This window comes from Moschus berezovskii, chromosome 17 (assembly GCF_049115385.1).
Source record: "Moschus berezovskii isolate FMDL1 chromosome 17, NW_MosBer_1.0, whole genome shotgun sequence".
NCBI lineage: Eukaryota > Metazoa > Chordata > Mammalia > Artiodactyla > Moschidae > Moschus > Moschus berezovskii.
Window position 1 is genome coordinate 62256940 of NC_142476.1, and position 25292 is coordinate 62282231.

The window sequence follows — 25292 nt, forward strand, 5'->3', positions numbered from 1 at the left end:
GATCTAATCTTACTGAATTGTGGTCAGAAAAGATGCTTGGAATGATTTCAATTTTTTTGAATTTACCAAGGCTAGATTTATGGCCCAGGATGTGATCTATCCCGGAAAATGTTCCATGTGCGCTTGAAATTCCATTGAAATTGATGAAGTTCCATGTGAAACTCATTGTTTTGGGGTGAAATGTCCTATAGAGATCTATTAGGTCTAACTGGTCTATTGTATCATTTAAAGTTTGTGTTTCCTTGTTAATTTTCTGTTTAGTTGATCTATCCATAGGTGTGAGTGGGGTATTAAAGTCTCCCACTATTATTGTGTTGTTAATTTCCCCTTTCATACTTGTTAGTAATTGTCTTACATATTGCAGTGCTCCTATGTTGGGTGCATAAATATTTATAATTGTTATATTTTCTTCTTGGATTGATCCTTTGATCATTATCTAGTTTCCTTCTTTGTCTCTTTTCACAGCCTTTGTTTTAAAGTCTATTTTATCTGATATGAGTATTGCTACTCCTGCTTTCTTTTGGTCTCTGTTTGCGTGGAATATCTTTTCCCAGCCCTTCACTTTCAGTCTGTATGTGTCCCTCGTTTTGAGGTGGGTCTCTTGTAGACAACATATATGGGAGTCTTGTTTTTGTATCCATTCAGCCAGCCTTTGTCTTTTGGTTGAATGTCTTTTCAGCCCATTTACGTTTAAGGTGATTATTGATAAGTATGATCCCGTTGCCATTTTCTTTATTGTTTTGGATTCGAGTTTACACACCCTTTCTGTGTTTCCTGTCTAGAGAAGATCCTTTAGCATTTGTTGGAGAGCTGGTTTGGTGATGCTGAATTCTCTCAGCTTTTGCTTATCTGTAAAGCTTTTGATTTCTCCTTCATATTTGAATGAGATCCTTGCTGGGTACAGTAATCTGGGCTGTAGGTTATTTTCTTTCATCAGTTTAAGTATGTCTTGCCATTCCCTCCTGGCCTGAAGAGTTTCTGTTGAAAGATAGCTGTTATCCTTATGGGAATCCCCTTGTGTGTTATTTGTTGCTTTTCCCTTGCTGCTTTTAATATTTGTTCTTTGTGTTTGATCTTTGTTACTTTGATTAATATGTGCCTTGGAGTATTTTGCCTTGGGTTTATCCTGTTAGGGACTCTCTGGGTCTCTTGGACTTGGGTGATTATTTCCTTCCCCATTTTAGGGAAGTTTTCAACTATTATCTCCTTAAGTATTCTCTCATGGTCTTTCTTTTTGTCTTCTTCTTCTGGGAATCCTATGATTTGACTGTTGGGGCATTTAACATTGTCCCTGAGGTCTCTAATATTGTCCTCATTTCTTTTAATTTGTTTTTCTTTTTTCCTCTCTGTTTATTTATTTCTACAATTCTATCTTCTAGCTTGCTTATCCTGTCTTCTGCCTCCGTTATTCTACTGTTTGTTCCCTCCAGAGTGTTTCTGATCTTATCTATTGCATTATTCATCGTATATTGACTTTTTTTAATTTCCTCTAAATCCTTATTAAACCTTCCTTGGATCTTCTCAATCCTTTTCTCCAGTTTATTTATCTGTAACTCCATTTGCTTTCAAGATTTTGAATCATTTTCACCATCAAAATTCGAAATTCTTAATCAGGTAGACTCCCTATATCTTCCTCTTTTGTTTGTGTTGGTGGGCATTTATCCTGTTCCTTTACTTGCTGGGTATTTCTCTGCCTCTTCATCTTGCTTATATTGCTTTGCTTGGGGTGGCCTTTCCCTCTTCTGGCAGTTTGTGGAGTTCTCTTTATTATGTAGTTTCCTCGCTGTGTGTGGGGTTGGACGGGTGACTTGTCAAGGTTCCCTGGTTAGATAAGCTTGTGTCAGTGTTCTGGTGGGTGGAGCTGGATTTCTTCTCTCTGGACTGTAACGAAGTGTCCAGTAATGAGTTATGAGATGTCAGTGGGTTTGGAGTGACTTTGGGCAGCCTGTATATTGAAGCTCAGGGCTATTTTCCTGTGTTGCTGGAGAATTTGCGTGGTATGTCTTGCTCTGGAACTTGTTGACCTTTGGGTTGTGCTTGGTTTCAGTGTAGTTATGGAAGTGTTTGATGAACTGCTATCAATTAATGTTCCCTGGAGTCAGGAGTTCTCTGGTGTTCTCAGGAATCGGGCTTAAGCCTCTTGCCTCTGGTTTTCGGTCTTATTCTTGGAGTAGCCTCTAGACTTCTCTATCTGTCATTTCCAAGGTGGTTCCCTCTGTTTTAGCTTCTGTTCGCTGGTCTCTTCAGTGTCTAATTTCCACCCTGACACTAGGGGGCTGTGGTGGACACTTTTTAAGGTTCACTTGTTCAGTCCTGTTCTGGGAAGGGAGGAACTCTGCAGACAAATATCTCTGGAGCCTGTGGGGAGTGCTCGCAGTGTCTTGGCCGCACTGGGTTTGCCCCCACTCACAGCGCATGTGCTATCCCAGTCTACACTGAACAGGCTCTAGGTTGCTCTGCTGGGAGCTGTCCGCAGCCAGTGCTGGGTTGTATGCACTTCCCAGATCTGAGCGGCTCAGGTTCAGGTATTCGGGTACTCCACAAAGGCGCAGATTTGGTTGGGCCTGTGTTTTGTGCCTTCCCCGGTCCAAGCAGCTCAGGTGACCAGGTGTTTGGCGAGCACGGTCGCTGCGACTTATTGCTTCCCCGGTTCTCTGGGTGTACAGCCAGTGCGTGTTCTCAGGCAGATGTTGACCGGTCAGAAACCCATGAAGTCTTGGTTAGCAAGGAAGCCTGCCTTCAGTTTGGTATTAGTTGTCTCTCTGGGGCCGCGGTTGCCCCGTTCTGGCTCTGGCTGCCCTCCCCTGCCCTTCCCCTGCCGGTCTCGGCGGGGGATGGGCCAACCGCAACCGGCTAGCTCTGCTCAGTCCTTTGTTCTGTGAGCGGGGCTGGCGGAGTCTTAGGTTAGGGCTTTCCACCTTTTCGTGGGGTAGCTACCCCACAGTCTGCTCTGCTATCCCCAGTTAGTTCTCTCAGATTGCCCTCATGGCCTTCAGGCCCAGTCCTTTCTCTAAGCAGTTCAGCCAGCTCCTCCCTGCTCAGCCCCTGCTTGCTAATGGCGGATGCCGGCGTGTACACTGCTTCTCCGCTGGGAGTTACCGTTTGGCGGGTAATCTGTGGGTTTTAATTATTTCTTTCTTTTTCCTCTGGGTTATGTGGCCTTCTGAAGTTCCAAGGCTCACCACAGACTCGCCAGTGAGAGTGTTTCCTGGTGTTTGGAAACTTCTCTCTTTTTTAAGCCTCCCTTCCCAGGACAGAGCTCCATACCTACCTCTTTTGTCTCTCTTTTTATCTTTTATGTTTTTTTCCTACCTCCTTTCAAAGACAATGGGCTGCTTTTTGGGTGCCTGATATTCTCTGCCGGCATTCAGAAGTTGTTTTGTGAAATTTACTCAGCGTTCAAATGTTCTTTTGATGAATTTGTGGGGGAGAGAGTGGTCTCGCTGTCCTATTCCTCCGCCATCTTGTTCCCTCCGAAAATGGTATTATTAAAAAGATATTTTCTAATTGTTGCAATTATATAGGAATAGAATTTATGTATGTTGACTTTTAAAGTCTGTTAATTTATCTATTTTCTTTTGTGATTTCTTTCTTCTTTTTAATTTAATTTAATTGGAGGCTAATAACTTTACAGTATTGTATTGGTTTTGCCATACATTGACATGAATCCGCCATGGGTGTACATGTGTTCTCCATCCTGAATGTGATTTCTTTCTATGCATCCATGTTGTCCTCTCTTTGCATGTCTGACTCTTTGCGACCCCATGAACTGCAGCACGCAAGGCCTCCCTGTTCATCACCAACTCCCAGAGTTCACCCAAACCCATGTCCATTGTGTTGGTGATACCATCCAACCATCTCATCCTCTTTTGTCCCCTTCTCCTCCCGCCTTCAATCTTTCCCAGCATCAGGGTCTTTTCCAATGTGTCAGCTCTTTGCATCAGGTGGCCAAAGTATTGGAGTTTCAGCTTCACTCTCCTTAGTAATCTTTCGATACCTTTTATTTCTTCTTAACTAATTTCACTTGTGAGGAAGACAATGGAATGGGAATGCCAGATTTTCATCTTATAAATAAGAGTTTCTTATTTATCCTTAATAGAAAATTTTACTATATTGAAAAGTGAAAGTGAAGTCGCTCAGTCGTGTCCAGCTCTTTGCAACCCCATGGACTGTAGCCTACCAAGCTCTTCTGTCCATGGGATTTTCCAGGCAAGAGTACTGGAGAGCGTTGCCATTTCCTCCTCCAGTGGATCTTTCTGACCCAGGAATCTAACCTGCATTTCCTGCGTGGCCGGTGAATTCTTTACCTGATGAGCCATTGGGGAAGCCTAAGTGCATGAGACTGTAGATGAAATAAGATTGAAAAATAAAATAACTGTTGAAATTGCTTGATGGGTACTTTGAGAGCAGGGGATTACTTTATTTTATATGTGTTTAAAGTTTTATGTTATAGTTTACGTTTTATGTTTTTAAAATGTTATTTTTTCACTACATAGTTTAGAATGGATCAGAATCTACTGAAGTTAATTCTTTTGACAGGTAGTCTTTGAAGTTTTATTTAGAGTTACCAATAAGTCACATTTCCATATTTTAGCTGGAAATATCTTTAAATTTTCAGCTGTTCTGGTAAGATAAAGTCAGGAGAAAGGAGTCTCCCAGACTTGATAAACTTCACTACTTTAAAATGTTAGCAGCAAACCATAACCTCAGGTCAGTTAAAGTCTAAGACAGAATTTAGTGGTAAGTATGTCAAATGATACTATTTTCCCCCTAAAGTGAACAGAAGCATAATTATGGTAGATCTTAATAATTGAATTTATGAGTAAATTGCCCGTTCATTTGGTTTAAGTTTTGTTTTAAGTTTTATTTGTTTTTAAGATTTTCCTTGGTGATGCTGTTCAGTGAGTGGCTTTAGAAATTCTATTGCATCAGACAGCAAAAGAGACACAGATGTAAAGACCTGGAGCCTATTATACAGAGTGAAGTCAGCCAGAAAGAAAAACACCAATACAGTATCCTCATGCATATATATGGAATTTAGAAAGATGGTAACGATAACCCTGTATGCAAGACAGTGAAAGAGACACAGATGTATAGAACAGTCTTTTGGACTCTGTGGGAGAGAGTGAAGGTGGGATGGTTTGAGAGAATGGCACTGAAACATGTATATTATCATATGTGAAACGAATCGCCAGTCCAGGTTCGATGCATGATACAGGGTGCTCGGGGCTGGTGCACTGGGATGAACCAGAGGAATGGGATGGGGAGGGAGGTGGGAGGGAGGTTCAAGATGGGGAACACATGTACACCCGGGGCAGATTCATGTCAATGTATGGCAAAACCACTACAATATTGTAAAGTAATTAGCCTTCAAAAAAATAAATAAGTAAAAAAGAACAGACTTTTGGACTCTGTGGGAGAAGGCGAGAGTGCGATGATTTGAGAGACTAGCACTGAAACATGTATATTACCATATGTAAAATAGATGAGCAGTGCAAGTTCAGTGCATGAAGCAGGGCACTCAAAGCCTGTGCTCTGGGAGAACCCAGAGGGATGGGGTGGGGAGTGCGGTGGAAGAGGGTTCAGGATGGTGGGACACATATACACCCATGGCTGATTCATGTTGCTGTATGGCAAAAAGCACCACAATGTTGTAAAGTAATTAGCATCCAATTAAAATAAATTAATTAACTTAAAAAAGAATTTCTATTGCATCAAATAAAATTTATGGAAATACATGAAAAAAAATTAGGGCACTTGCTTAGATTAGATAATGTGAGTTGTTTTGTATATCATGACCATTGAATTTATCTTGTGGGAAATAAATTACTAGGTACCTACTATGTGTAGGATACTGCATGATGATTTTTAAATCTGTATTAAGTGTGGTATAGCCATTGAGAAAAATTCGGTAGCTTTCTATGTACAGGTATGGAAGGCTGTTCAGATATGTTGTTACTTGAAAAAATGATGTATAGAGCACTGTGATCTCATTTGTGTAAAGAAAGAAAAGTTAGGGGAGATGGGATACCACATGAATATAGGGTGTGTGTGTCTATGTGCGTGTGTATGTATGTGTGTATGTACAAAGAAATTTTCTGAGAAGAACTTCAACTGAGTTATTGGTATTAATCATTGGACGTAACAAGGGGACAATGAATCTGTGAGGGAGAGTTTCGGTTTCTACTTTACCTTTCAGTTCTTTATGAAACTCTCTGGCATAGTGTTTTTTTAATTAAAAATTTAAAAATATATTGTAGAATTGTATCATACAAAGTTTTTTTTATCTTTAGTAAACATATTTCTAAGATTCTCCAGGCTGTATCTTTATAATATTGGAAGTATATCCTGAGAATAAATTAAAACTTTTATAAATCAGAAAAAGATAATCCTTTAGATAAAATGGGCAAAGGGAATTTTTCAAAGAGAAAATTCAGATATCCAGTAAGCATATGTAAAATTATTTATTTGCACCTGTAATTAGGAATATGCTAATTAAAAGAATGATGAGATATTATTTCGTACCCATCTTATTGAAACATGCTTAAAAGTGTAACAGTGCCAAGTTGTTTTCAGGATGTTGTGGAAAACGGGTGATTTCATACACTGGGGTGAAGGTAGAAATTGGTATAGCACTTAGGAAAGAAACTAGGTTGTGTCTGATAAAGTTGAAAACGCTTAAGTCTAGCATTTCTGCTTCCAAGTGTATACCCTAGAGAAACTCTTGTACATTTGTACAAATATATTTATTGCAATATTGAAATGATGCAAAATTGGGAATAACCTATGTTATCATGATTGGGGGCTTACATGAGGCAATTCTGCTATGATCATAGAATGGAATACTGTAGCAATTAAAAATTAAATAGTCATTATTGATTAAAAAGTAATCATGCTGCAAAGGGATAGATACAGTTATACTATTCACAGAAATTTTCAAAGCACAAAGCATTTCTGTTGTGTTTTTGGACACGTGTAATAAAGCATGTGATGGGAGGAATATATACAAATTTCAGATTATTCATTTTTCTTAGAGGAAGAACTGCTGATACTTCTCTAGAAATAGGAAGGCTACAACTTCTATTTTCTTAAAAGCAAATAGGTTAGGAGTAAATGTGACATTGTTGACATTTATGTTATCTAAATGGTAGATTGAACCATGATTGTTAAATAATTCTGTGTACTTTTCTGATTTTTTGAACTATAGCAATAATTTTGAATATAAAAATACCTTTAAGTTTACTATTCAGTTATTCAGTTTTTGAGGGTTCTTTGAAACTTGATTTATTGGAAAGTCATATAATGTTGGATGTATTCCTTTTTCAGAACAGAAAGTATAGTAAATATTTGAGTAATTGTTTGCATAATATATTTCCTAGTTTTACATAAAGTATTCTTTATCTAAAAAAATTTTTTTTCCTTTTCAGACAGCATGTTTTCGTGAAGAAAGGGATGTGTTAGTGAATGGAGACAATAAATGGATTACAACTTTGCATTATGCTTTCCAGGATGACAATAACTTAGTAAGAATCATTTTTTATGTTTCTATATATTTATTACCTTTTTATTGGCAAAATTTAGCATTATTTTCTCTTAAGCATTGTTTAAATGTAAATGTTATTTAGAAAACCACTGCATTTCAGAGAGTATAAGTTTGATATGAGATTTGTTTCCCTGGGTAATTCAATACCTTTCAATTGGAATTTTTAATGTTTTTTAGTAAGTAAGTCAAATCCAAACAGATTTAAATTCTGTAAAAGGTGGTCAGGATTTTTTCCCCATGATTCTGTCAATGTATTTTATTTGTATTGTGAATGTAATAGTATTCTATTATTATTTAGAATTTTACATATTTTTCAGAGTTGTCATGTGCTTCTTTAAGTAGAGCATATTTAAAATGTAGGCTTTGTCTAATTTTATATTAACATCATGGACCACTAGACAAAAGAAGTTGGGGAAGAGCTTGGAGGAAAATCAAACTATTAGAAACACTGCCAAATGAAGATTGAAGAGATGAACAAGTGAATAGGAAAAAAAGACAGAATCTACCACAGTTGAACATAAGATTCCTGTGCTATTACTCAGGGGTCTTCATTTTCTGACCCCAATTTTTATTTCAAGATTTATTTTTTAGCATGCATATGCTCAGTGACTGCTTTGTGCCAGCCACTACACTATGTACTGGGACATAAAAATTAATAAGACATTTTTCATTCGATAAACATTTATTGGACATGTCCTGTGTACTTGGCACTGGTCTTTAGATTCTAGCAATTTGGTAGTAAATAAGACACACAAAGATCTTATTCTTACATTCTTGTGAGGGAAGCCAGATAAGAAATTCACAGTCAGTTAAATAGTATTTTCACATTGTTTCTTATAAAGAACAATATAACATTTATTCAAAGATGTAAAGTCAATAAGGGCTATTCTAAGTCAAGTGTAAGTTGGCTAAACCAAGAAGGGAGAAGAGGCAGAGATGGGTAGGTGAACATGGAGATCTGAAGCCACCTGTTATGTTCCTGTTGATGGAGGACAGAGAAAGAGGCTTTGGCTATAAGAGAGGAGAGATACAGGAGTCACACTGTATAGCACTTTATACATTATGGTATGTAAATTAGACTTTAACAGCCGTGAGTTTCAAAAGCAAAATTTTTTTAAATCATGGAACTCGTGTGTGTGATTTTTAAAATGACATTATATCTGAAATCCAGCTTAGTTGGTAAAGAATCCGCCTGCAGTGCAGGAGACCTGGGTTTGATCCCTGGGTTGGGAAGATCCCCTGGAGAAAGGAACAGCTACCCATTCTTGTATTTTGACCTGGAGAATTCCAGGGACTGGGGTCACAAAGAGTCGAACATGACAGAGTGACTTTGACTTTAACTTTCATATCTGAAAGCCTAGACAGTGAAGCATATAGAAATGCAACTGCCCTGACTGATATCTTAGCTATCCTCCTCCTACTTTCTGTCATACTTTTTCAAGCTTCTTTCTCGGAGCAAAACTGCTGTTTTAGGACTGTAGAAGGGCTTGTGGCAGGAAAGGATGGGGTTGTCCAAGGAATGAGAGGAAGGCTAATAGGATTATGATAAGGAGGGGAGAGATATGTAAAATGAGGCTTCCTGAGTGTAGGCCATGCAGAAGAGTTCAAATGTTATTCTAATTTCAAGGAGGATTTTAAGGACAGTGTGATAATCAGTTTTGTATTTTATACAGAACATCTTAGCAGCAGTGTGAAGGATGGATTTCAGAGGGCTAGACTAGAGAGACTAGTTAGGTGACAATATTCAGTTGACAGGTAATGAAGATTTGAATAAAGGTGATGGAGGCAATGGATTCAGGTACTATTTAGGAAGTAAAATAATTAGAACTTGTGTTAGAGTGAATGTCAGTGGCAGAGAGAGGAATCAAAATGATTCCCAGTTTTCTGGTGTCTGACTTATGGGGTTCAGTACTTGGTAGTGGATTCCGGAGTTGGGGAATATAGGAAGGAAGAGAAAATTTAGAGTAGATGGGAAAATGGTTAGTTGAATTTGGTATATGTTGGGTTTGAATTATAGTGTGATCTATTTAATGGGTTATAGATATTAGTCTGGTGTTTCTAAGGGTAAATAGCACCATTTATTTTGGAGTTATTATCTTATAGACCAGGGGCTTCCCTGGTGGCTAAGCTGGTAAAGAGTCCGCCTGCAATGCGGGAGACCTGGGTTCGATCCCTGGGTTGGGAAGATCCCCTGGAGAAGGGAAAGGCTACCCACTCCAGTATTCTGGCCTAGAGAATTCCATGGACTGTAGTCTATGGGGTTGCAAAGAGTCGGACACAACTGAGCAACTTTCACTTATCTTATAGACCAGATTTTGGTAAGCTCTGACCTGTGGTTTAAATCTGGACCACCACCTATTTTCACACAGCCTGCAAGCTAAGAATTATTTTTACATTTTTAGATAGTTGAAAGGAAATCAGAAGAAGAGTATTTTGTGACTTGTGAATCTTCTAAAGTTCAGATTTCACTGTCTGTAGTTTTATTGACATAGCCATGCCGTTGATTTGCACACTACCTCTGGCTGCTTTTTTGCCTCAGTGGCAAAGTTGACTAGTTGTGATGGAGACTGGCACTGTGACAGAGGGTAACACTATATGTGTTACTCATTGCTTTGCACTGCTCTGCTCAGCAGACTATAAATTGCAGTGACATTTCAAGTGCTGTATATATGTATGTATATATATGTGTGTATATATATATATATTGCTATACCGTGGCATTTTTTATTTAAATTAATAGCACATATGCCTCATGTCAAAATAAGAAAGGTAGATTTTTCAAATATTATGCTCTTAAGGCACAGTAGATTGTGGATTATTTTATTAATAAATTATGGCATGGTGTTTATTATACCATGTGCTTCACTTGTACCAATAGAATACAGTAAATGTCTACACTGCTAAACTGAGCACTCATCACAACTTTCCTAACTTGCAGGAAAGCAGCAGTCAGAAAAGTTAGAAAATGTAACCCAGTATCTTACCATAGCAGAATCTCTTCACAAAATAAAAAATGAAGGTGAGACTGCAACTGCAGTACCTGAGTGTCTCATTTATTAACCAAGCAAGGAAAGCCATTGACCAATATTGAGTTAATTAAATTATATATGATTGCAGCAGCCAAAGAAATGTGTCCATAGAAAATAAACTTGTGTAAGACTTAAGGAGAACAGTTACTCAAAGAATTGAGGACATTGGAAGGAGCATCAATGGTGGATTATGAAACCAGGGAGATATAATCATTTTCTATCACACTGAGAGGTTTTTTTTGACTCGAGTTGAAAGATGTTGCTGTTTCTGCTCAGTCCTTGTTATTTGAGGAATCAGTGTTTGAGTTTGAAGTATCTGAGGAATTAGCCTCTCTGAATAGTTTTTGTGGAATCATTATTGTCATATTATTAGGTTGGCACAAACATAATTGCAATTTCAGACCATGAATTTTAAATCATTATAATTAGGCTCAAATATATCTTTATTAATCAAAATAGGAACCATTACAATCAACACATTTTTGCCAACGAGAAATAAGTTTATTCCTGTAGTGTAAAAATCCATGCTTTGGGATTTGATGAACTCTTGGAAAGTATTTTCTTCATCCTGCTGGTTGTGGAAGCATTTTCTCTGCAGTAAGTTGTATAGATACTTGAAGAAGTGGTAGTCGGTTGGCAAGAGGGCAGGTGAATATGGCATATAAGGCAAAACTTCATAGCCTAATTCCTTCAACTTTGGAAGCATTGGTTGTGCAGTCGGGCATTATCATGGAGAATTGGGCCCTGTCTGTTGACCAATGCTAGCCGCAGGCGTTGCAGTTTTCGATGCATCTCTTCGATTTGCTGAGCCTGCTTCTCAGACGTAATGATTTTGCTGGGATTCGGAAAGGTGTAGCAGATCAGACTTGCAACAGACCACCAAATAGTGACCGTGTCCTTTTATTTGGTACAAGTTTGGCTTTGGGAAGTGGCTTTGGAGGAACTTCTCAGTCCAGCCGTTGAGCTGGTCATCACCAGTTATTGTATAAAATCCACTTTTTGTCACACATCACAGTTCAATTGAGAAATGGTTCACTGTTGTTGAATAAAACAAAAGATGATGATACTTCAAAGCAATGATTTTTTTGATTTTTCGGTCAGCTCATAAGGCACCTACTTATTGAACCTTTTCACCTTTCCAGTTTGCTTCAAATGCCAAATTACTGTAGAATGGCATTGAACATTGAATGCCAATATTGAATTCTTGGACAACTTCTCGTGTAGTTGTAAGAGGATCAGCTTCTGTAATGGCTCTGTAATGGCTTCTGTAATGGACGTCGTAAACTTTTAATGTATGGCCACTGTGCTCCTCATCTTCAAGGCTCTTGTCTCCTTTGCAAAACTTCTTGAACCACCACTGTACATTCTTTAGCAGTTCCTGGACCAAATGCATTGTTGATGTTGTGAATTGTCTCTGCTGCTTTATGAGCCATTTTGAATTCAAGAAAATTGGTTGAATTTACTTTTCAGTCTAAAATCATTTCCCTAGTCTAAAATAAATATAAAATAAATAGCAAGTAATAAGTCAGTAGCAAAAAGAAAAAAAATAAAGCAAGAAATGTGCATTAAAATGATACATAACATCACCACATTTATATAAGAATATATTACAGTATCAAAGTCAAATTTCAACAATGCAAAAACTGCAGTTACTTTTGCACCAACCTAGTATTTTTCAAAGAAGTTGAGAAAATATTGTTTTGATACAACCTGAATTGGAATCTGTTAAAATGTGTTACAATTGAGTGTGGTAAAACAGGAAAAGGCTTATTTGAACAGATTTACAAATTATTTGAAAATATTAGGTGCTTAACGCCTGTGGATGTTCATTTTTGTGTTAATCAGCAGGCAGCTTGCTGCAAGTATTTGAATCTATCGTGTATTGAACCGGTAGTATCAAAGTTGCATTTCATTCAGTTTTTTGGAAACTGTGGAATTTTTTTTTTTTTTTTGGTCAAATCAAAAGCCAAACATTCTTGCTATGCTATACACCCATTCACTGATTTTGCAGTGGTAACGTTTTATTACAGTATTTTGAACAAAGGGCTGGCTGAAATATTTCTGAACCCAAAACCCCACCTTCAACCATTATTGTAAAGTATTGAATAGGCTTGGAAATTAGCTTTTCCTGTAGACTTGATATGTTTTCAGAATAAATTTAATATAAGATTACAAGGCAAAACAAAACTTATTTGAAAAACTATGCTGTGGTGAAGTCATTTTGATAGCTAATGTTTGAATTACAAGAAATGTCAAGTTGCTGTATCTACTTTCCATATTGTCAAAAGTGAAAAGGAGAGAGATCTCCATTTCCATATAGATTTGCAGCAGATAGATCTTTTGAGGTCAAACTACAGTTCTAACATCAGTTCTTGGCACTTGATGCAAGTGCAAAGGAAATGTTCATAGTTCAAAATCCGTTTAACTGGGCGGTGAAGAACTTCCATCTAACTTTCACTTAGAAGTGATTAATCTGCAGTAATGACAAGCTTAAACCCAAGTATCAGGAGACAAATTTAATAGCATTCTATAAATGCCTTATAGCTGAGGAATATGCTCAATCAAAATTGTATACTCATGAACTGACACCAGTACCTTTTCTTGTGAATGGATAGTTTCACAGATGGGATGTGTAGAATCTCATTGTAGATCAGCATTTACAGATTTACATTTGCAGTAGATTTTTGATGACTTGAGGCTTCCCTATTAGTTCAGCTGGTAAAGAGTCTGCCTGCAATTCAGGAGACCCTGATTCAATTCCTGGGTCGGGAAGATCCCCTGGAGAAGGGAGCAGTTACCCACTCCTGTATTATGGCCTGGAGAATTCCAAGGACTGTATAGGGGTCTCTTAGAGTTGAACGTGACTGAGCGACTTTCACTTCAACTTTCTTTTGATGATAGGGATCACTAACTTTGAGCCCCAGTTAAGCAAACTTTTATATTCCCCTCTGAAAAAGTATTACATTTTCTCATTAGTAGTCTATATTACCAAAATTGTACTAATTATCATTATATTTTGAATTTTGCTAATGAAATATGGAAATTTTTTCTGTTATTATATATGTACGTATATGTTAGTTTGATTTTGCCTCTTGCCTGCCAAGCCTAAACCCTATTTACTATGTAGTCCTTTACAAGAAAACTTGGCCAACACCTTTTGCAGATAACAGTGAATACAAGGAGCGAATGAGAATCAATAAATAGTGCTTGTGAAACGAGAAAACAGATGTGCCTGGAGAAGATGGGGATAGGACACCTGAAGCAGAAAACTTGTGGACATGATCCAAGCAAGAAAGAGAATCAAAATACTGCACCATGAAAGCTAAAGCAAGGAGAGTTGGTAGAGGAAACCATTAACAGTGTTTAGTATTGTTGTTATTGTTCATTCATGTCCAACCCTGCGACACTGCGGACTGCAGCACACCAGGCTTCCCTGTCCTTCACCATCTCCTGGAGCTTGCTTAAGCACATCCATTGAGTCGGTGGTGCCATCTGACCATCTTATCCTCTGCTGTCCCCTTCTATTCCTTCCTTCAATCTTTCCCAGCATCAGGGTCTTTTCTAATGAGTTGGCCCTTTGCATCAGGTGGCCAGAATATCAGAGCGTTAGCTTCAGCATCAGTCCTTCCAATGAATATTCAGGATTGATTTCCTTTAGGATTGACTGATTTGATCTCCTTGCAGTCCAAGGTGCTAAATAAAAAAGAGATGACTGGAAATATTGTGCCCACCCAAATTCTGTGTTTCCGCCTCAGTGGAATACCTTCCATTCTTGAACATTCTCTGTACTCTTCTATACTTTTCTTCATTTTTATTTTCAATAGTACCTTTCGTACTATGTCACTCCTCTTCCTGCCACTAGTCCTGTTGAAGTCTAGCCAGTACTTTAAAACTGTGCTCAAATTCTGTGTCTTAAAGTAATTCAGAATTCACAATTTGAATTTCATTCACAATTTCCTATTTCATTTTACCTTTACATTTTTAGTACTGCGGTTATATGATTAACCTGTGTGTGTGTGTGTGTGTGTGTGTGTGTGTGTGTGTGTATCTTTGATTTTTTTGGTACAACTTAAAAGTTTTTTGAATGAATGACATGAACCCTGCTATCTTTAGCTGAAATATAATCAGAGATTAGTGAAACTTAATAGTTGTGGGGTTTATCTGATGTCAGGACAGATCAAGGTGTTCAAGCAGGGTCAGTACTTGTCCTTATATTCCATACATGCTTCCAGAGTATAGCAGTGTTTTTCAAACTTCAAATTGTGACCCATTAGTGAGTTATAATATCAATTTAGTAGGTTACAATGAACACTTAAAAAATTAAATAGAATATCAAATGACAGAGTTCAAGTAATAGAAATAAACATTATTTCATAACATTTATTTCTTTTATAATGATTACTGAGTATTCATATAAACCATATTTTTTATTGTGAGTTGAGTTATAGTCAGAATTGCCTAAAAGTCATGACACTAGAGCTTTGCACATTTTATTTGCTCAGTTGTTAAATTGAATGGAATATTTGACTTGAATTTACCATACTTACATGAAATTTTAGGGATGAATGTATCATTTCAAATATAATCTGCATAGATAAGCAAATATAAGAGTAAGTAAAACATGTGCCAAGTATTTGCTTAGCAAAATTACAACAGTTTATCATAGCTTTGCAAAAATTTTAAGATAAGGACTATAGACCACTATGACAATGTAGTCTACTGGGGATAGATATAACACTGCATATTTATGGTTTGCTTACAATCTATATTTTTCTATAAATATAGAAATATATAGAGTGGAAATAAAGTATCCAAATACCAAATTTTACATAGCAAAATTTTACCTAATTTTAAATTTAAAAAGCCTGATTTATAGCTCAGATTCTCTCTCCTCTGAGTTATTGAGTCTTTGCTTTTTGTATTTGACACAAGGATTAATACTTCTTTTTCAGAGACATTTCTAAGAAATTGTATGTATATGCCAGTCATTAATTATATTAGAATTAAAGTTTCACAATAACTGAGGAGGACTGAAATTCACTAGAATTCAGATCTCCTGTAAACTGTCAATTTTTCCTTATAGAAACCTTCATGGTACGAGTCAGAAGTCCTAAATTATCTTCAGTTCAGTTCAGTTCAGTCGCTCAGTCGTGTCCAGCTCTTTGCAACCCCATGAATCACAGCACGCCAGGCCTCCCTGTCCATCACCAACTCCCAGAGTTCACTCAAACTGATGTCCATCGAGTCGGTGATGCCATCCAGCCATCTCATTCTCTGTCGTCCCCTTCTCCTCCCGCCCCCAATCCTTCCCAGCATCAGAGTCTTTTCCAGTGAGTCAACTCTTTGCATGAGGTGGCCAAAGTATTGGAGTTTCAGCTTTAGCATCAGTCCTTCCATTGAACACCCAGGATTGATCTCCTTTAGAATGGACTGGTTGGATCTCCTTGCAGTCCAAGGGATTCTCAAGAGTTTTCTCCAGCACCACAGTTTAAAAGCATAGTTATCATCAAAGATTTTCTTTTGAGTACTTATAAAATATAAGAAAATAAAATCATTTAAAAATATTGACAAACCTAATTGTAGATACCCAAAAGGAAATTTTATTATACATAGTTATTTTCCAGAATAACTTTTAACCCTAGCAGCCCTAAACCAGTCAAACAAGTAATAGAATTTTCAGAGCTATACAGTTCAAGAAAGCTGTGATAAATATTCAGTAACTTGACTTTCATTTGTAACAAGTTCAGATTCACTATAGTCTATTTATGAAACAATAATCATAGCATATGTGCATTTTATTTACCAGGAAGAAGTTGAATAATTTAATGAATGATATTAAGATGTGATTTAGAACATTTTTTTCCTTAAGAAAAACTCGCTAAAGACAAGCCTACTTGGTTGCATGTATATGGACACATAAACTTACTCACTTAGACATCATTTAGAATATTACAAATCAACAAAATTTTCTTCTTCGTATTTTTTTATCCACTCTTTTTTATTTAGTTATTTTTTTTGTTGTTTGAGGAAAAAAAGATATTTAAAGCAAAAGTTTTACTTTTTGAATTAGCATTTGTAAACTGATTAGTGGGTGAAAGATATTTATTGAATTGTATTTAGTCATATGAACTTCAAATTCTTACAGGAATCCAGCTTGTATTGAAGATAGGAATAGTTAGAAAGGTATTTTTGTAAAGAGTGAAAGAACAAAAAGCTAGAAGGGATAAATGAAAGTGGGGCTCTAAGGACTGACTATTAATCTCTTCATGTTACAACAAGATGACTAAAGGAGTTTGGTGTTCTCGCTAAGAAAGTGAAAGAAAGAAAGTGAAGTCACTCAGTCATGTCCGACTCTTTGTGACCCCATGAATCACAGCACGCCAGGCCTCCCTGTCCATAACCAACTCCCAGAGTTCACTCAAACTCATGTCCATCGAGTCGGTGATGCCATCCAGCCATCTCACTCTCTGTCGTCCCCTTCTCCTCCCGCCCCCAATCCCTCCCAGCATCGGAGTCTTTTCCAGTGAGTCAACTCTTTGCATGAGGTGGCCAAAGTATTGGAGTTTCAGTTTTAGCATCAGTCCTTCCAATGAACACCCAGGATTGATCTCCTCTAGAATGGACTGGTTGGATCTCCTTGCAGTCCAAGGGGCTCTCAAGAGTCTTCTCCGGCACCACAGTTCAAAAGCATCAATTCTTCGGCGATCAGCTGTCTTCACAGTCCAACTCTCACATCCATACATGACCACCATAGCCTTGACTAGACGGACCTTTGTTGGCAAAGTAATGTCTCTGCTTTTTAATATGCTATCTAGGTTGGTCATAACTTTCCTTCCAAGGAGTAAGCGTCTTTTAATTTCATGGCTGCAGTCAGCATCTGCAGTGATTTTGGAGCCCCCCAAAATAAAGTCTGACACTGTTTCCACTGTTTTCTCAAATAGTTGTAGTCACTCATTTTTTCAAAAAATCAGTGTTTGTTTTTTAACTCACATTCTGTAAAACAGTAGTGATCTTTTTGATAGTCACATTGATGAAAGATATCTCATTGTTGAGATAAGATAATTGTTGAGATAATTGTTGTTGAGAAAAGATAATATAATATATATTATTATATCTCAAAATAAAGTCTTGACACTGCTGAAGAAGCCGAAGTTGAACAGTTCTATGATACCTACAAGACCTTTTAGAACTAACACCCAAAAAAGATGTCCTTTTCATTATAGGGGACTGGAATGCAAAAGTAGGAAGTCAAGAAACACCTGGAATAACAGGCAAATTTGGCCTTGGAGCACAAAACGAAGCAGGGCAAAGGCTAATAGAGTTTTGCCAAGAGAACACACTGGTCATAGCAAACACCCTCTTCCAACAGCACAAGAGAAGACTCTACACATGGACATCACCAGATGGTCAACACCGAAATCAGATTGATTATATTCTTTGCAGCCAAAGATGGAGAAGCTGTATACAGTTAGCAAAAACAAGACCAGGAGCTGACTGTGGCTCAGATCATGAACTCCTTATTGCCAAATTCAGACTTAAATTGAAGAAAGTAGGGGAAACCACTAGACCATTCAGATATGACCTAAATCAAATCCCTTATGATTATACAGTGGCAGTAAAAAATAGATTTAAGGGACTAGATCTGATAGATAGAGTGCCTGATGAACTCTGGACGGAGGTTCGTGACATTGTACAGGAGACAGGGACCAAGAGCATCCCCATGGAAAAGAAATGCAAAAAAGCAAAATGGCTGTCTGAGGAGGCCTTACAAATAGCTGTGAAAAGAAGAGAAGCGAAAAGCAAAGGAGAAAAGGAAAGATATAAGCATCTGAATGCAGAGTTCCAAAGAATAGCAAGGAGAGATAAGAAAGCCTTCCTCAGCGATCAATGCAAAGAAATAGAGGAAAACAACAGAATAGGAAAAACAAGAGATCTCTTCAAGAAAATTAGAGATACCAAGGGAACATTTCATGCAAAGGTGGGCTCGATAAAGGACAGAAATGGTATGGAGCTAACAGAAGCAGAAGATACTTGTCCTACTGGATATTAAATTTTACTGATTTGTCAGTGAGAACAATATGCTACTGATACAGAAGTAGACAACTGTACCAGAATAGAGTGCCCAAGAGCAGACCCAAGTGTATTTAGCATCCTAAAATATGGTGAAGGGGCATTTCAACTAAATTGGAGGAAAGAATGGAGCATTTAACTACTTGTTTTAGGTAATTGACTCTCTGCATATGAGATAATACTCTTCATGCCTTGTACAAAAAAAATCAATAAATTTCAGACAAATAAGTGAACCAGAGTAAAAATAGGTTCTTTTCCTTTCCTCTTCCTACTGCAGTACCTTCTGCTTATCTCTGTCAGAGATTTATATTACATTAAAAATGCCCATTTATTTGTATTTTTTTCTTCATTAGATTGTAAATACCATGAAGGCAAGAACTGTGTTTTATTAATTGTATCTCCCCTGCATACATGTAATGTTAGCTCCTAGTACATTACATATATGTATATATGGAATTAGTGAATGATTTCATTTGTCCCTCTCTTGTTCTGTATTCTATTTTCCACTTCCAAGAAAATTATCTACAAAATAAAATGTGTTCTAGAAAACTGTTCACTTTGGCCGTAAACTTGCTGTAGTGATATAATCAAGAGAGGCCTGGAGCCTGGATTAGGATATTTGATAGTTGGTAGGGTTAGAAGTAGATGGACTTCACAGATTTAGTAGGAAGTAGTCGGAGAAGGCAATGGCAAGCCACTCCAGTACTATTGCCTAGAAAATCCCATGGATGGAGGAACCTGGTAGGCTGCAGTCCGTGGGGTGGTCACTAAGGGTCAGACACGACTGAGCGACTTCACTTTCACTTTTCACTTTCACACATTGGAGAAGGAAATGGCAACCCATTCCAGTGTTCTTGCCTGGAGAATCCCAGGGACGGGGGAGCCTGGTGGGCTTCCATCTATGGGGTCACACAGCGTCGGACACGACTGAAGTGACTTAGCAGCAGTAGCAGTAGGGACGGAGGAACCTGGTGGGCTGCCGTCTATGGGGTCGCACAGAGTCGGACACAACTGAAGCGACCTAGCAGCAGCAGCAGACTCAACAAAACCCTGATGATTTAGTTGAATATTGTAGTGAATAATAATGAAAGCATAAAATAATGACCCCATATCACTGGGATATGTTGTAGAGGAAAAGGGCCTTTTTTCCCTACGTGAGATTATTACTTGTCTGCCTTTTTGGATGCATTTTGTCTGCCTAACAGTAAAACTCTATTGCGAGTATAGTTCATTTTCTTTTCTCTTGCAAATCTCCTTTTGAATTTTCTGGTTTGTGCTTTTCCCAGTTGCTGAATTCTGTCTTAACTGCACCTACTCTACCTCTGAGGACAAGGTAAGGGGGAAATGTGAATAGTCAAAGGCAGAACTCTCTTAGCAGGCAGGATAGGAAAGGAAGGAATACTTAAGTACTTACGTTTTATTCTATCTCAAGGATGGTTGTATACTGTAGAAGAGATACATAATGTACACTGAAAGATTGGAAGGGAAGGAATTCGTGGAGTTTTGGGTTTATTAAGGGAATCACAAAGCATATGAGGATGAAAGTAGAAATAGATGGTGACTCTTGGAGCCTAAGTTTTAAATGGTGACGGTGGGTGGAAAAAATGTTAGGATGATTATTTTTTAGCTGTTTATTGATAGATGGTATACTCAGACTTTAGGATTCTGGTATGGCAAGAATAGAGTACACTTTCAAAAGAGGAGAGCTTTTGATGTAAAAGCCTTTGATCTATTTATACTCTGTGTGGTACCAAAAAAATCCTGATTGGTACCTAGTAAATGTTTATTGGAGAATAAGTTATGTTTTATGACTTTCTATGTATAAATATTAGATTCTGGTTTTAATAGATATGTTTTTTTTATTTGAAAAGTTTCTGTGTTTGCTACTATACTCAGAGTACTTCTTTTTAAAGTTAGAGCTGTGGATTTCTTTTCCATATCCATCACCAATTTTAGCAACATGTTTAGGTTAACAAAATTTACTACATTAAATTAGTCTGTTCTAACCTTCTTGACAGTCTGTTAAACATTAGACCTAGTAAATACAGCAAGTAAACCATAGACCATAATTTGAAATATATTGTTTTCCTGATTTTCAAGAATTAACAAAATGAAATGTATCTTTTATTTAACAAAATTGTCCATACCTATAATTTTAATGTATAATAATAAGAATGTGAATTTTTTCAAGACTTTTAAATCTTAATGTCAGCTTGTTAATAAACTTGAAATAGTAACTCTCGTCTATAATAAAATCACCTTAAAGACATTATAACTGGCATTTAAATATATTCTGTTTACTAACCTCTTGTTAAATGCTGTACTCTGGAGAAAGTATCATTATTGTAGTTATATAGATAAGAAAGTAAAGTGCCAAAGGAATTACTTTTTCAAAAGCCACTTATAACCCACAGTTAGAATTTGAATACAGGTCTTTCTGCGTACAAAGTCTTCTTTCCACTATGTTTAGCTTTCACTCACTGTATAACACAAATGATGTAGCATAACAATATACTCATGTATATGTAATACATATCTAGAAAATAACAAAGAAGCAGTCTAGAAAATAGTGAAAAGTTATGTCAGACATAGTCTATAACAACCCAGATTGCATTTTGTTGTATATTCCTTGTTTTATCTTTTTTGGTATACACACTGTAAAAGGACACTATTGTTTTTATTTGCATTATTGCACACTACTTCACTTCTGACATTAGATGTGTGGATATTCCACACATCAAGCAATTCTCCCGCACCAACTGGGTGTCCTCTAATTTAACTCAATTCTGATACTGTCCACCTGGAGAAGGCATCAAATCTCACAGGTTAAGGGGTTCAGTCCTTCAAGATGTCCCCACTATATACTTCCCAAAGCAAAGTCCATGTTGTTACTTGTGCTTCTGACCTCCAGGCTGTAGATGAGAGACTTCCACCACCCTCTCTTCAAATTCAGTTTCTTTGCTAAAGCAGCTCACAGAACTCAGGAACAGTCCAGTGAAAGAGATGTGAAGGGAAGGCACAGAGTGATGCCCACTCCCAGGATGTACCTCTCTCCCTGCACCTCCACTTGTTCATCAACCTAGGTGCTCTGTAAACCCCATGCTGAGTTTTTATGAAGGCCTCACAACTTAAGCGTGATTGCTTAGATTGATTAAATAATTGGCTATTGATTTTTTTCTTTTTAATTGAAGCATAGTTGATTTACAGTGGTGTGTAGCAATGTGATTCAGGTATACACATACACACACACGCATATATATACGTATTCTTTTTCATAGTGTTTTATTATAGAATATTGAATATAGTTCCCTGTGCTATGGAGTAGGACCTTATTGTTTATTTTATGTACAATAGTGTGTATGTGCTAGTCCCAAACTCCTAATTTATCCCTCTTCCACCTTCTTTCCCCTTTGATAACCATACCTACGTTTGTTTTCTATGTATGTGAGTGAGTCTGTTTCTGTTTTGAAAATAAGTTCATTTGTGTTACATTTTGGATTCCACAGATAAGTGATACCATATGGTGTTTGTCTTTCTCTGTCTGACTGACTTCACTTAATATGATAATCTCTACATCCATCTACGTCACTGCACAAGTTATTATTTCATGCTTTTAAGGGCTGAGTAGTATTCCATTATGTATATATACTACATCTTTATCCTTTTTTCTGTCAGTGGACATTCAGGTTGCTTCCACAGTTATAAATAGTACTGCTATGAACACTGAGGGTGTATGTATCTTTTTGAATTATCATTTCCTCCAGATATATACCCAGGAGTAGGATTGCTGGATCATATGGATGTTGATGATTTATTCAATTTCTAGTTCTTTATCTGGAGGTCACAAGTGAGGGCTCTGGGGGTGAGGGTGTGAGACGGAAGGTTCTGATACTCTACTCTTGGTTGGTTCTCCAGGCAACCAGCCCCCATTCTTAGGTTTCCTAGAGGTTTTCCAAAAGTCATCTTTTAAACTCTGGTTGGCTGAAAGGAACTTGTTATAAATAACAAAAGACACCTTTATCTTGTCATTTGGGAAATTCCAATTTTTTTTTAACTTATTTATTTTAATTGTAAGCTAATTACTTTACAATATTGTAGTGGTTTTTGCCATACATTGACATGAATCAGTCATGGGTTTACTTATGTTCCTCATCCTGAACTCCCCTCCCACCTCCCTCCCCAACCCATCCCTCTGAGTCATCCCAGTGCACCAACCCTGAGCACCCTGTCTCTTGCATCGAACCTGAACTGGCGATCTGTTTCACGTATAATATACATTTTCAATGTTATTCTCTCATATCGTCCCACCCTCGCCTTCTTCCACAGAGTCCAAAAGACTGTTCTTTACATCTGTGTCCCTTTTGCTGTCTCGCATATAGGGTTACTGTTACCATCGTTCTAAATTCCAGTGGTTTTAAGAGATTCTCTGCTCTATTCCAAAAAGATATATATTTCTTATTATAAATCACAATATTACATACCCATCAGAGTTTGTATCTAAAATTAGTTCTTCTCTGTTTATGTACACCTAAGAAAAGTCTACTGGTTCAAGATGAAATAAGGAAAATATAGTGATGATGAAGATGAATTAATTCAACACAAATGACTGTCTTATATGAAATGTTGTTAAAACTGTGGTCTGTTGTTGTAGGTTGACTATAATAATGTTACTTTTCACTTTTAAAGACAACATCAAAGCAATGATAATCCCATGTTTTTCCCTGTTGCAATTGTTAGAAGATTTATTTACTACTTTATGAAATTTTTAAGACTTATTGTGAGTGTCATCTTACATAGCTTCTTGTTAACTAACAACAAAAGTATTTGATCTGGTGCTGTTTGACCTTGCTGTACATTAAGTGCATTGATTTTTCACTCATATTTATTGAGTACATTTTTATATTTTCATTCCTAGTACCTGGTTATGGATTATTATGTTGGTGGGGATTTGCTTACTCTACTCAGCAAGTTTGAAGATAGATTGCCTGAAGACATGGCTCGATTTTACTTGGCTGAGATGGTGATAGCAATCGATTCAGTTCATCAGCTGCATTATGTACACAGGTGAGTAAGATGCAGTGAAGGAGTGGATTATATAAATGTCAGAAGAGATGTTTTTGTAAGAAAGTGATCATTTTGATGGCCATGGGATGATTTCTTCTTTGTAAACTGTTTGACAGGTATAATGATTTACTTTAAAAATTTCCTGTAAATGTGTTATTTTGTATATGTTTCAGATGGAATGAAAAGAAAAAGCCCATTTACAAAATGACTTTTATATAGGCCTGTTTTTATGCCTGTTTTCAGATGTTAAAAATCTCTATTTAAACATCTCATAATTTATGTGTAATAAAAAATGTTAAAACTTATTGGACGGTTTAAAAGGCAGCCTCACATTTTAAAAGGAAAGAAAGTAGGAAATCCTCCCAGAGTTATTGGTGAGTTAATCATTCAGATGAGAAAGTCTTTTGAGTTGTGCAAAATGTGGGAGAGCAGAGACACTAAAGAGAAGCAGGTAAAGGGATCTTGGCATGTTAGAAAGAACAACCATTTTCTAAGACAGTGGTTTGAAAACTTCAGGATATGCATCAGTCATATGGAGGGCTGTTAAAACTCCAGAGTTTGTGATTTAGTAGGTTGGATGGGGCTGGAGAATTGGCATCTCTAGACCAGCAGCAGTATCAGTAGCATCATCTGAGAAGATGTTAGTTAGTTTTAGTCACTAAGTTTTGTCCGACTCTTGCAACCCCGTAAGTCGGACATGATTAGCAACTAAACTAACTAACTAACAGCTTCTCAGGTGATGCTACTGATACTGCTGCTGGTCTAGTGACCTCACTTTGGATAACTTATGCTAAGATAGCAATGAGTTGCAAGTGATAAGTATTATCTCTATGAAGAACAGGAATGGGGGAAGAAAAAATTTTTCTGTCTCTTTATTTTGATGTGGGTATCTTATGTTGTGGATATCTTATGATGATTGATTTAATTAGTAATGAAATTTTGCTGCTGCTGCTAAGTCACTTCAGTCGTGTCCGACTCTGTATGACCCCATAGACGGAAGCCCACCAGGATCCCCCATCCCTGGGATTCTCCAGGCAAGAACACTGGAGTGGGTTGCCATTTCCTTCTCCAATGTGTGAAAGTGGAAAGTGAAAGTGAAGTCGCTCAGTCGTGTCTGACCCTTAGCGACCCCACGGACTGCAGCCTACCAGGCTCCTCCATCCATGGGATTTTCTAGGCAATAGCACTGGAGTGGCTTGCCATTGCCTTCTCCGAATGAAATTTTAGGACATCATTAAAATAATATTTTGGTTAACAATTTTTATATTTATCAGATCTCAATTTTACTTTTCCTATTTGCATGCTTTTCTCTGTTGATACCTGATAATAACAAATTTTATTGAAAACTAAAACATGAACACACTTTTAAAATTGCAAAGCACAATGCAGTTTTTAAGATGGTATTGTGGTCTCCAGAGTGAATTATAGTGTAAGAACCCAAAGTGTTTTTTTGTTGCTTAAGCAGTAATCCAAGATTTTAGCTGAGGACTGTCATTTAAAAATACTTTCAGATATCATTTCATCGAATATGTAAAGAATGCTAGTCTTAGACTTGTGGAGTTTAGAGAAACTTTACTTGGCTCACA

General features: G+C 37.2%; 1 protein-coding gene across 15 annotated transcripts in view; it reads left to right on the top strand.

Moving 5' to 3' along the window:
* Nucleotides 1-25292, top strand: part of CDC42BPA (CDC42 binding protein kinase alpha) — a 297091-nt gene that overhangs the window by 104165 nt on the left and 167634 nt on the right. For all 15 annotated transcript variants that reach the window (XM_088845512.1, XM_088845513.1, XM_055419752.2 and 12 more), the window contains exons 4-5: nt 7428-7523; nt 23558-23706. In XM_088845512.1, coding sequence (XP_088701638.1) covers nt 7428-7523; nt 23558-23706 — 245 coding nt within the window. The remainder of the gene's footprint in view (nt 1-7427; nt 7524-23557; nt 23707-25292) is intronic.